The 12,882-nt window shown below is 45.0% G+C and overlaps 1 protein-coding gene across 1 annotated transcript in view; it reads left to right on the plus strand.

Moving 5' to 3' along the window:
- Positions 1-12,882, plus strand: part of LOC121548874 (nuclear receptor coactivator 1-like) — a 96,667-nt gene that overhangs the window by 63,442 nt on the left and 20,343 nt on the right. Inside the window, 1 exon segment of the mRNA XM_041860496.2 lies at positions 1,222-1,388. Within this exon segment, the coding sequence (XP_041716430.2) occupies positions 1,222-1,388 (167 nt within the window).

The raw sequence follows: 12,882 nt of genomic DNA on the forward strand, positions 1-12,882 counted from the left end.
CAGTGGCAGAATACCAGAGAGAGAGAGAGAAAATTGCAGAGCGGAGTGAGAGAGAGAGAACTGCAGAGTGGAGGGAGAGAGAGCGAGAGAGAGAGAGAGAGAACTGCGGAGGGAGAGAGAGCGAGAGAGAGAATTGCAGAGCGGAGGGAGAGAGTGTAGGTATGAGAATGCGATTGAGGGGGAAAAAAGAGAGAGGATGGATAGCATCTCAGCAGGGTTCCTGTCATCCTCCTTTTCAGTATTTTTTTTTTACATTTTAGTCATTTAGCAGACGCTCTTATCCAGAGCGACTTACAGTTAGTGAGTGCATACATTTTCATACTGGTCCCCCGTTGCAAGCGCCATGCTCTACCAACTGAGCTACACGGGACCTGATGCCCCGCTAGGTGAAACAATAACACACTGGCAGCAGGGTTAATGCGCCTCTCCTCTGCTGTTCTCTCACTCTCTCTCTCTCTCTCTGCTCTGTCAGCGCTGTTCTCTCCTGCAGCTCTTTGCTCTGGCCTCACCACCACCACCCCCCTCTCTCTCTATGTGCTGGCCTCATTAGGGCCATGAATTATTGAGAGGCCCGCTGTCCCTGTAGATCTCCCCCCAGCCCTGGTCCTCCTCTCCCCTCCATCCTTCCCTGTACTCGTTGGTACCAACCCCAGCTGCAGCAGCTGACAGACAGTCTGCCTGGATACTCTCTGATGAGCCCAGGATTGCGTTCCAATACTCTACAATCTCCAGGGCTCCCGAGTGGTGCAGCGGTCTAAGGCACTGCATCTCAGTGCTTGAGGCGTCACTGCAGACCCCCTGGTTCGATTCCAGGCTGTATCACAACCGGCTGTGATTCGGAGTCCCACAGGGCGGCGCACAATTGGCCCAGCTTCGTCCGGGTTTGGCCGGTGTAGTCCGTCATTGTAAATAAGAATTTGTTCTTAACTGACTTGCGTAGTTAAATAAAGGTAAAATACATGTTTAATAATAATCTCATCTCATTCACTTCTTTGTCTCCTGTCCTTCAGGAAATCCTTCAGCTCCTGAGTGTGTTTGTTGTACTCTAGAACTAGAACTCTGTTTGTGTGTTTCATGGACTATGTGTCAGGTCAAGTTATCCTTTATGTTGCAAAGGGTGATTCATTTGGTTGCAGTTAACATGCCATAAAATCACTTTTAGCAAAGTTATGAATATTTCTCAAAAATAAACCTAAACTGTGTGTGTGTGTGTCCCTGCAGTGTGGAGAAGCGGCGGAGGGAGCTGGAGTGTCGTTACATAGACGAGCTGGCCGAGCTACTGTCTGCCAACATGGGCGACATCGCCAGCCTCAACGTCAAGCCAGACAAGTGTCACATCCTCAAGAGCACTGTGGACCAGATCCAGCAGATCAAACGCCGCGAGCAGGGTGAGCAACAACACATTAGACACACTTTCTCTCTCACTCACTAATTAACCACTAATTTGCACGCACATGCATACACACATGCACTCTCTTGCTCTCTCCTTGGACACAAACACACACATTTGTTTTACTATCCTTGTGGGGACCAAACAATTGATTCCCTTTCAAATGACTATTTTCCCTAACCCTTAACCTAACCCTAACCTTAACTCCTAACCCTAATTCAAACCCTAACCCCTAAGCCTAAAATAGCCATTTTCCTTGTGGGGACCGGCGAAATGTTCCCACTTGTCAGAATATTCCTTGTTTTAGTAAAACAAAAAACACACAATTACACCCATTCTCACTCTCATTCCCCTCAGTCACTTTACTGACCAACATGGTTACTTCACCCCCCCACTTCCTCACTTCTCTACTGGTTTGCTCTTTCTTTCACCCCACCACTCCTACTCCCTCTAAAGACGTCTAGGTCACTAGGTGAATTCTGCCCAGCCGTAGGGACCCCTGGGAAATCATGCTTCTTAGTCTTCAGGGCTGAATGACAAACCAGACTAATCCCACCTTTAAGTCACTGAAAGCTCGCTGTGACGCCATTCTGCTGCATCTTATGGATCCTTACATATCAGTCCACATGCACCTTATGTTAGTATACTTAATGTTTACCAGAGCCATATCTCTATTCTCTATAGGCCCATATTGCTCTGGTGCGTACGTATCATTGCATGCATCTTTTGTAACCTTACATATCCTTAGTTCTATGCATCTGGTAGGGCTGTACTCCCAGTTAGTTCTACTGAAGTGGTCTCAGTGGCGGCGCTTGTGCTCCCAGATCGTCTCTTAATCAGTAACTGGTCAGTGTTCTATGGAAAAGCCATAAAAAGATAAAAGCCAGAGCATTGGTGTTTATTCCAGGTCGCACTAACCACACACACACACACACACACACACATCATGCATGCACATTCAGTGCACACACACACATGCTCAGACACACACCAGGGATTGACATTAAGGGTTGCCTATTGCCTGGGGAAAGTGAACTGAGCAGTCGCAGAAGTTGAGCCTGCTCTGAGGTTGCCCCACTGGGCAGCTGAATTTGTTTAATTTTTTATATAAAACTGATCTTTCTGATTCCTACCAATTATTTAAGTGAAAGACAGACAATTTGTGGCAGTCAGGCAAGTTGAGCAAGTTGAGCCTGCTCTGAGATTTTTTTTTACTGATAACAACCAAAGTACAAAGAATTCCAGGACTGATCTTTCTGATTCCTCCCCTAGGTGTAGGAGAAAGGCAGGCAGTATATGGCACTTCTGTGTATAAATAACTAATTGACATTGTAACCAAAAAATACTTGATTTGTCCGAAGGGTAGTGCTTAAGTTGTAAATGGGTAGGTCCCAGAACAGAAAGTGAGTGCGTGAGCGGGATGACCTGGGGGGCTCTGAGGTACCGGAAAGGATTTTTAAAAAAATCACCTTTATAATAAAGCAGTGCATGCATATCATATCATTTGCATAGTGATTAGTGACATATATACACTACCGGTCAAAAGTTTTAGAACACCTACTCATTCAAGGGTTTTCTTAAGACATCAAAACTATGAAATAACACATATGGAATAATGTAGTAACCCAAAAAGTGTTAAACAAATCAAAATATATTTTATACACTGCTCAAAAAAATAAAGGGAACACTTAAACAACACATCCTAGATCTGAATGAATGAAATAATCTTATTAAAGACTTTTTTCTTTACATAGTTGAATGTGCTGACAACAAAATCACACAAAAAGTATCAATGGAAATCAAATGTATCAACCCATGGAGGTCTGGATTTGGAGTCACCCTCAAAATTAAAGTGGAAAACCACACTACAGGCTGATCCAACTTTGATGTAATGTCCTTAAAACAAGTCAAAATGAGGCTCAGTAGTGTGTGTGGCCTCCACGTGCCTGTATGACCTCCCTACAACGCCTGGGCATGCTCCTGATGAGGTGGCGAATGGTCTCCTGAGGGATCTCCTGCCAGACCTGGACTAAAGCATCCGCCAACTCCTGGACAGTCTGTGGTGCAACGTGGCGTTGGTGGATGGAGCGAGACATGATGTCCCAGATGTGCTCAATTGGATTCAGGTCTGGGGAACGGGCGGGCCAGTCCATAGCATCAATGCCTTCCTCTTGCAGGAACTGCTGACACACTCCAGCCACATGAGGTCTAGCATTGTCTTGCATTAGGAGGAACCCAGGGCCAACCGCACCAGCATATGGTCTCACAAGGGGTCTGAGGATCTCATCTCGGTACCTAATGGCAGTCAGGCTACCTCTGGCGAGCACATGGAGGGCTGTGCGGCCCCCCAAAGAAATGCCACCCCACACCATGACTGACCCACCGCCAAACCGGTCATGCTGGAGGATGTTGCAGGCAGCAGAACGTTCTCCACGGCGTCTCCAGACTCTGTCACGTCTGTCACATGTGCTCAGTGTGAACCTGCTTTCATCTGTGAAGAGCACAGGGCGCCAGTGGCGAATTTGCCAATCTTGGTGTTCTCTGGCAAATGCCAAACGTCCTGCACGGTGTTGGGCTGTAAGCACAACCCCCACCTGCGGACGTCGGGCCCTCATACCACCCTCATGGAGTCTGTTTCTGACCGTTTGAGCAGACACTTGCACATTTGTGGCCTGCTGGAGGTCATTTTGCAGGACTCTGGCAGTGCTCCTCCTTGCACAAAGGCGGAGGTAGCGGTCCTGCTGCTGGGTTGTTGCCCTCCTACGGCCTCCTCCATGTCTCCTGATGTACTGGCCTGTCTCCTGGTAGCGCCTCCATGCTCTGGACACTACGCTGACAGACACAGCAAACCTGAGTGAAAGCACCGCCAGCATTCAAAAGTGACCAAAACATCAGCCAGGAAGCATAGGAACTGAGAAGTGGTCTCTGGTCACCCCCTGCAGAATCACTTCTTTATTGGGGGTGTCTTGCTAATTGCCTATAATTTCCACCTGTTTTCTATTCCATTTGCACAACAGCATGTGAAATGTATTGTCAATCAGTGTTGCTTCCTAAGTGGACAGTTTGATTTCACAGAAGTGTGATTGACTTGGAGTTACATTGTGTTGTTTAAGTGTTCCCTTTTTTTTTTTTGAGCAGTGTATTTGAGATTCTTCAAATAGCCACCCTTTGCCTTGATGACAGCTTTGCACACTCTTGGCATTCTCTCAACCAGCTTCATGACGTAGTCACCTAGAAAGCATTTATATTAACAGGTGTGCCTTCTTAAAAGTGAATTTGTGGAATTTCTTTCCTTCTTAATGCGTTTGAGCCAATCAGTTGTGTTGTGACAAGGTAGGGGGAGTATACAGAAGATAGCCCTATTTGGTAAAAGACCCAAGTCCATATTATGGCAACAACAGCTCAAATAAGAAAAGAGAAACGACAGTCCATCATTACTTTCAGACATGAAGGTCAGTCAATATGGAACATTTCAAGAACTTTGAAAGTTTCTTCAAGTGCTATGATCAAACTGGCTCTCATGAGGACCGCCACAGGAATGGAAGACCCAGACGGTCTGGTTCCAACCGCCGTGTCTTTGTGAAACACGGTCTGGGTAAACGGATGATCTCCGCATGTGTATTTCCCAGAGTAAAACATGGAGGAGGAGGTGTAATGGTGTGGGGGTGCTTTGCTGGTGACACTGTCAGTGATTTATTTAGAATTCAAGGCACACTTAACCAGCATGGCTACCACAGCATTCTGCAGCGATATGCCATCCCATCTGGTTTGGGCTTAGTGGGACTTTCATTTGTTTTTCGACAGGACAATGACCCAACACACCTCCAGGCTGTGTAAGAGCTATTTTACCAAGAAGCAGAGTGATGGAGTGCTGCATTAGATGACCTGGCCTCCACAATCCCCCGACCTCAACCAAATTGAGATGGTTTGGGATGAGTCGGACTGCAGAGTGAAGGAAAAGCAGCCAACAAGTGCTCAGCATATGTGGGAACTCCTTCAAGACTGTTGGAAAAGCATTCCAGGTGAAGCTGGTTGAGAGAATGCCAAGAGTGTGCAAAGCTGTCATCAAGGCAAAGGGTGGCTACTTTGAAAATATATTTTGATTTTTTGGTTACTACATGATTCCATATGTGTTATTTCATAGTTTTGATGTCTTCACTATTATTCTACAATGTAGAAAATAGTAAGAAAATAAAGGAAAACCCTTGAATGAGTAGGTGTTCTAAAGCTTTTGACCGGTAGTGTATACATTGCATTCGAAAAGTATTCAGACCCCTTCCCTTTATCCACATTTTGTTATGTTACAGCCTTATTCTAAAATTGATCCAAAAAAAATGTCCCTCATCAATCTACACACAATACCCCATAATGACAATGCGAAAACAGGTTTTTAGAAATTTTTGCAAATTTGCTAAAAATAAAAACCCTGAGACTCGAAATTGGGCTCAGGTGCATCCTGTTTCCATTGATCATCCTTGAGATGTTTCTACAACTTGATTGGAGTCCACCTGTGGTAAATTCAATTGATTGGACATGATTTAGAAAGGCACACACCTGTATAAGGTCCCACAGTTGACAGTGCATGTCAGAGCAGACACCAAGCCATGAGGCCGAAGGAAGGATTGTGTCGAGGCACAGATCTGGGGAAGGGTACCAAAAAATGTCTGCAGCATTAAAGGTCCCGAAGAACACAGTGGCCTCCATCATTCTTAAATGGAAGAAGTTTGGAACCACCAAGACTCTTCCTAGAGCTGGCTGCCTGGCCAAACTGAGCAATCCAGGGAGAAGGGCCTTGGTCAGGGAGGTGACCAAGAACCCGGTGGTCACTCTGATAGAGCTCCAGAGTTCCTCTGTGAAAATGGGAAAATCTTCCAGAAGAACAACCATCTCTGCAGCACTCCACCAATCAAGCCTTTAAGGTAGAGTGGCCAGACGGAAACCACTCCTCAGTAAAAGGCACATGACAGCTCGCTTGGAGTTTGTCAAAAGGCACCTAAAGGACTCAGACCATGAGACAAGATTCTCTGGTCTGATGAAACCAAGATTGAACTCTTTGGCCTGAATGCCAAGTGTCACGTCTGAAGGAAACCTGGCACCATCCCTACAGTGAAGCATGGTTGTGACATCATCATGCTGTGGGGATGTTTTTCAGTGGCAGGAACTGGGAGACTAGTCACGATCAAGGGAAAGATGAACGGAGCAAAGTACAAAGAGATCATTGATGAAAACCTGATCCAGAGTGCTCAGGACCTCAGACTGGGGCGAAGGTTCACCTTCCAACAGAACAAAGACCCAAAGCACACAGCCAAGACAATGCAGGAGTGGCTTCGGGACAAGTCTCTGAATGTTCTTGAGTGGCCCGCCAGAATCCAGACTTGAACCCGATCGAACATCTCTGGAGAGAGCTGAAAATAGCTGTGCACCAACGCACCCCATCCAACCTGACAGAGCTTGAGAGGATCTGCAGAGAAGAATGTGTGAAATTCCCCAAATACAGGTGTGCCAATCTTGTAGCGTCATACCCAATAAGACTTGAGAATGTAATCTCTGCCAAAAATGCTTCAACAGGAAGGCCAAAAAGATCATTGAGGACATCAACCACCCGAGCCACGGCCTGTTCACCCAGCTATCATCCAGAAGGTGAGGTCAGTACAGTTGCATCAAAGCTGGAACCGAGAGACAAAAAAACAGCTTCTATCTCAAGGCCATCAAACTGTTAAATAGCCATCACTAGCCGGGTACCACCCGGCTACTCAACCCTGTACCTTAGAGGCTGCTGCCCTATATACATAGACATGGAATCACTGGCCACTTTAATAATGGAACACTAGTCACTTTAATAGTGTTTACATACTGCTTTACTCATCTCATCTGTATATACTGTATTCTATTCTACTGTATTTAGTCAATGCCACTCCGACATTGCTCTTCCTAGTATTTACAGTGGGGGAAAAAAGTATTTAGTCAGCCACCAATTGTGCAAGTTCTCCCACTTAAAAAGATGAGAGAGGCCTGTAATTTTCATCATAGGTACATGTCAACTATGACAGACAAAATTAGAAAACAAAATCCAGAAAATCACATTGTAGGATTTTTTATGATTTTATTTGCAAATTATGGTGGAAAATAAGTATTTGGTCAATAACAAAAGTTTCTCAATACTTTGTTATATACCCTTTGTTGGCAATGACACAGGTCAAACGTTTTCTGTAAGTCTTCACAAGGTTTTCACACACTGTTGCTGATATTTTGGCCCATTCCTCCATGCAGATCTCCTCTAGAGCAGTGATGTTTTGGGGCTGTCGCTGGGCAACACAGACTTTCAACTCCCTCCAAAGATTTTCTATGACGTTGAGATCTGGAGACTGGCTAGGCCACTCCAGGACCTTGAAATGCTTCTTACGAAGCCACTCCTTCGTTGCCCGGGCAGTGTGTTTGGGATCATTGTCATGCTGAAAGACCCAGCCACGTTTCATCTTCAATACCCTTGCTGATGGAAGGAGGTTTTCACTCAAAATCTCACGATACATGGCCCCATTCATTTTTTCCTTTACACGGATCAGTCGTCCTGGTCCCTTTGCAGAAAAACAGCCCCAAAGCATGATGTTTCCACCCCCCATGCTTCACAGTAGGTATGGTGTTCTTTGGATGCAACTCAGCATTCTTTGTCCTCCAAACACGACGAGTTGAGTTTTTACCAAAAAGTTATATTTTGGTTTCATCTGACCATATGACATTCTCCCAATCCTCTTCTGGATCATCCAAATGCACTCTAGCAAACTTCAGACGGGCCTGGACATGTACTGGCTTAAGCAGGGGGACACGTCTGGTACTGCAGGATTTGAGTCCCTGGCGGCGTAGTGTGTTACTGATGGTAGGCTTTGTTACTTTGGTCCCAGCTCTCTGCAGGTCATTCACTAGGTCCCCCCCGTGTGGTTCTGGGATTTTGCTCACCGTTCTTGTGATCATTTTGACCCCACGGGGTGAGATCTTGCGTGGAGCCCCAGATCGAGGGAGATTATCAGTGGTCTTGTATGTCTTCCATTTCCTAATAATTGCTCCCACAGTTGATTTCTTCAAACCAAGCTGCTTACCTATTGCAGATTCAGTCTTCCCAGCCTGGTGCAGGTCTACAATTTTGTTTCTGGAGTCCTTTGACAGCTCTTTTGGTCTTGGCCATAGTGGAGTTTGGAGTGTGACTGTTTGAGGTTGTGGACAGGTGTCTTTTATACTGATAACAAGTTCAAACAGGTGCCATTAATACAGTTAACGAGTGGAGGACAGAAGAGCCTCTTAAAGAAGAAGTTACAGGTCTGTGAGAGCCAGAAATCTTGCTTGTTTGTAGGTGACCAAATACTTATTTTCCACCATAATTTGCAAATAAATTCATTAAAAATCCTACAATGTGATTTTCTGGAGAAAAAAAATCTCAATTTGTCTGTCATAGTTGACGTGTACCTATGATGAAAATTACAGGCCTCTCTCATCTTTTTAAGTGGGAGAACTTGCACAATTGGTGGCTGACTAAATACTTTTTTTCCCCACTGTATATACAGTCGTGGTCAAAAGTTTTGAGAATGACACAAGTATTGGTGTTCACAAAGTTTGCTGCTTCAGTGTTTTTAGATATTTTTGTCAGTATATGGTATAGTATATTGAAGTATTTATTTTTATTTTTATTTTTATTTTACCTTTATTTAACTAGGCAAGTCAGTTAAGAACAAATTCTTATTTACAATGACGGCCTACACCGGCCAAACCCAGATGACGCTGGGCCAATTGTGCGCCGCCCTATGGGACTCCCAGTCACGGCCGGTTGTGATACAGCCTGGAATCGAACCAGGGGATCTGTAGTGACGCCTCAAGCACTGAGATGCAGTGCCTTAGACCACTGCACCACTCGGATTAACATCATTAGGATACTTGGCCAACAGAGGATAGTTAGTAAGAGATTGAACTGTGTGTGTGTGTGTGTGTGTGTGTGCACGTGCGTGCAAACTGCTAGTGACATGACAGCTTCTTTTTAGCCAGCAGTTATGATGTCAGCTGTGGTCGAACAGATTCTTCAGAGTGATATGAGGTGATCGTTATAAGTAACATTGACTTTCACTAGCTATTAGCTAAGTGTTTGACTGTTGGGTAGGTTTGGAAAATCAACTGTAAAACTGTACACTTTGACGTTGGGAATTCCATCTGAACTAGATTCACTAGATGCTGAAGCATGATGTCTGGAGGTAGAACGAAAGGCCCCATAGCACCCCCAGACCTCTACATCCCCAGGGCCTGAGCCACTCTGAAGGGTTTCTAGGCCTAACCAGAGCCCTGAAAACATTTTGGGTTCTGAACTTGACCTCGGCAGAAGAGTTAACACTGTTTGGACATGGCCTCACCCGTTTTAACAGAGCTTCTCACAAGGCAGCCTTCCTCCAGCCCCTGACATCTAGCCAGTGTTGTCTCAGGGTTAACCCATTCTCAGTGAACAACCTGACATGCCCTTGAGGGGAGTAATATTCTTCTAGTGGTCCCAACCCATCTTGTTAATATTCTCAGCTTTATGTGTTTGGGGGTTAACACACTCTTAGAAAAAGGTTAAGTTAGGGTAAAGTATTGTTCCCTGGGGTACAAAAATATCAAAATACAGATAGTTAACCTTCAGAGGTACACATGTGATCTCACTGTACTGTTCATTACCTTTTAGGGTACTTATCAAATAAAATTGTATTGTTCACATACACATATTTAGCAGATGTTATTGCGGGTGTAGTGAAATGCTTGTGTTCCTAGCTCCAACATGTGCGGATAATCTAGTATAATGGTACATTTTTGTAACCAATATTTTGAATCTAAAGGTATAATCATCACACACTCAAAAAGAAAAGCGGTATGGTGAAGGTACATTTCTGTTTCCCAAGGTACAAACATATTTTGTGTACCCTTTGTGTACACTAATGATTCTTGATGGTACTGATCTTAACCTTTTCTAAGCAGAAAAGCTACAAATTGACAATGTATTGAAGAAAGGCATATATTTGTACCCACCATAAGGTACAATGATGAATAAGAATTGGCCATTTTATTTACAGAATTTAAATACTGTATTATAACAGTGAGGCCTCATTATATTGGAGGCGTTGCTTGGTGGGGGCCGTGGCTTTCAGTTAGTTATTTTTGGCCACACTTGAGTAGAAGTGTTGTACCATCTTAAGTGGTTTATGGTTTTTTTAATTGAAGTTTGAGCATGCCCACTGCCAGTTATAAAGGCTAAGATAACATGTGACAATAAATAGCTGTAATTAATATTTTGCTGACCTTAACCCAACACGGCCTCTTGGCGTAATGGTTAAGGTGTTGGCTTGTCGCAGAACCCAGGTTTGAGTCCCAAGTGGGGCTACCTCCTGAATTTGCTACATTGGTGTCAGAAGTGGGATGGCAGAGAGGCGTGTACATGTGAGGGACTTGGTTTCAAGAAGAGGTACATTTTAGCCTCTTCAAAGGAACCAACGGCTTTGTCACTGTGGTGGTACCCCAAAAAGGCACATTTGTGCCTTTTCTAAAGGTACGCTTTTGTACTCGTGGACTATATGTAAAAAAGATACTGTCTTGTCCCCTAAAGGTATGAACTAAAAGGGTACAATTATGTATCTATAACTAATGATACAATGGACGTACCTTACCAGGTACCACTACAGTGAAGCGTTTGTGCCCCTTTAAGTACAATTCAGTACCTTTTTTCTAAGAGTGTAGGTCATAAATCAAAACCAATGTAGTAGTAATGTAATTGTATTTCGCTACTAGGAGTGGGAACCTATAGGCTTTGAAATGATGGGCTTGACCGAAGTGATGCAGGAGATTATTTTACAAGCCTTTAAATCCCTCTGTTGCGAACAACCTTGTCCGATTTAGGTCAGTGCCTTAACATTTTTATTTCACTTGAGACCCCTCTGAGCATGACACTCATTATGTTACGACCACACCATTGGAATAATGAGGATCGCGCTAGAACCCTCATAGCCTGGATGGAAACTAAAGCAGTTAGAGTAGGATGATGACGTTGTCCCCTCGACTCTGATCTAAGGTCAGATTTTTATTTTTCACTCTGATGTTTAAGGTTAGGTTTTGGGGAGGGAAAGCTGATCCAAGATCTGTGTCTAAGGGACTACATGGTTCAGTATGTATTTCCCTGCTTTCCCCCTGCCGTCAGAGATCCCATCAAGCATCCTGTTAGTATGGACATAACCAGCAGGCGTTTCTAAGCAGCACTGTAGTGTATATACATTAGACACACACCACAGCCCTTAAGATGGCTGCCTAACAGAAAGGCATAGTTGCTCAAACGTCTTTTAATTCCTGGTCCTGATTCCCATCATCACAAACAGGCTTGGTGACTCAGAATGTGGGCGTAAATTAGAATATTCCTTCCAGCCCTGGTTTCCTATCTGGGATAGGGCAGTACCAGAGGCCCAACGGACTAAGAGAGGGCTGGAGTTGGCCTTGAGCAGGCGTTGGCCTTGAGCAGGCAGGCAGGGAGACGCAGTGGAGTAGAAGTGTAAGAGTAAACAGTGACGCTCACTTGCCTGCACCAGAATTAGCACACGCAACAGTGGCTCTCCAAAAGCCTCTTGGTGGTGCTGTGTAGAAGGTGCCATTTTCTCTGTTTCAGCCTCAGTGAAATGAGGGGAAACATTAGGGTCAGGGTGTGTGTGTTTTCCTCCTTGTAAGGCTTAGGGGGTTCTTGAACGAGATGAGATCCTCTGTTTATTTTCTGCCCCCCCGCATGAGGAAAGAGCCTAGCTGGGGTAGAGGAAGTGGCAGAGGTGATTTAAAGCCTACTTAGAACTGACATAACCATGACATGAGGTTTTCAGGGTCCTCTTCTGTTTTTGTTTCGCAAGCTTGGGGGGGAGCAGCCAATGGCTGAGCTCCCTGCCCCCTGACCTTGTGCAAGAGGGCCTCTCGCAAAGCTCAGCTTCCCTTTCCCCTACGCAGGGAAAAACAGGAACACACACCACTCCGCTCACCCCTCCTCCTCCTCTCCCTAGGCCCGCACTCCCTTCCTTTGTGCCCCGCTCTCTCTCTCTCGCGCTCTCTCTCTCTCCCTCCCTCCCTTGCAACTCTCCCCTCTTTCACCTCTTGCCCCCTCTGTGTCCCCCTCCACCCATTCCCCCTCTCACCCCTCTCCTATCTGATTCTGAGATAGACAAGGACAGACTCTGGCTTCTCAGAAGACTCCAGATGTGTTACTTAACTATTTTTGGAAGGAAATCACACCCTCAACAGGAGAAAAATACTCAGTATCCTGTTAGCTCCACCAATTCCAAACAACTGGAATTGCCCATGCATTTGCACACTTGGGATGTGCAGTTGATAAACACAATCAATACAATTGATGAACATCTTATTTAGTGAAGTTAAACACTGCTCTGGTTAAATCCAGAAAGTGGTACAGTAGTGTTCTAGTGGAACAGTAGTGTATCTGAGGAGTCGTGCAGCAC

The sequence above is a fragment of the Coregonus clupeaformis genome, chromosome 33, assembly GCF_020615455.1.
Source record: "Coregonus clupeaformis isolate EN_2021a chromosome 33, ASM2061545v1, whole genome shotgun sequence".
Classification (NCBI taxonomy): Eukaryota; Metazoa; Chordata; class Actinopteri; order Salmoniformes; family Salmonidae; genus Coregonus; species Coregonus clupeaformis.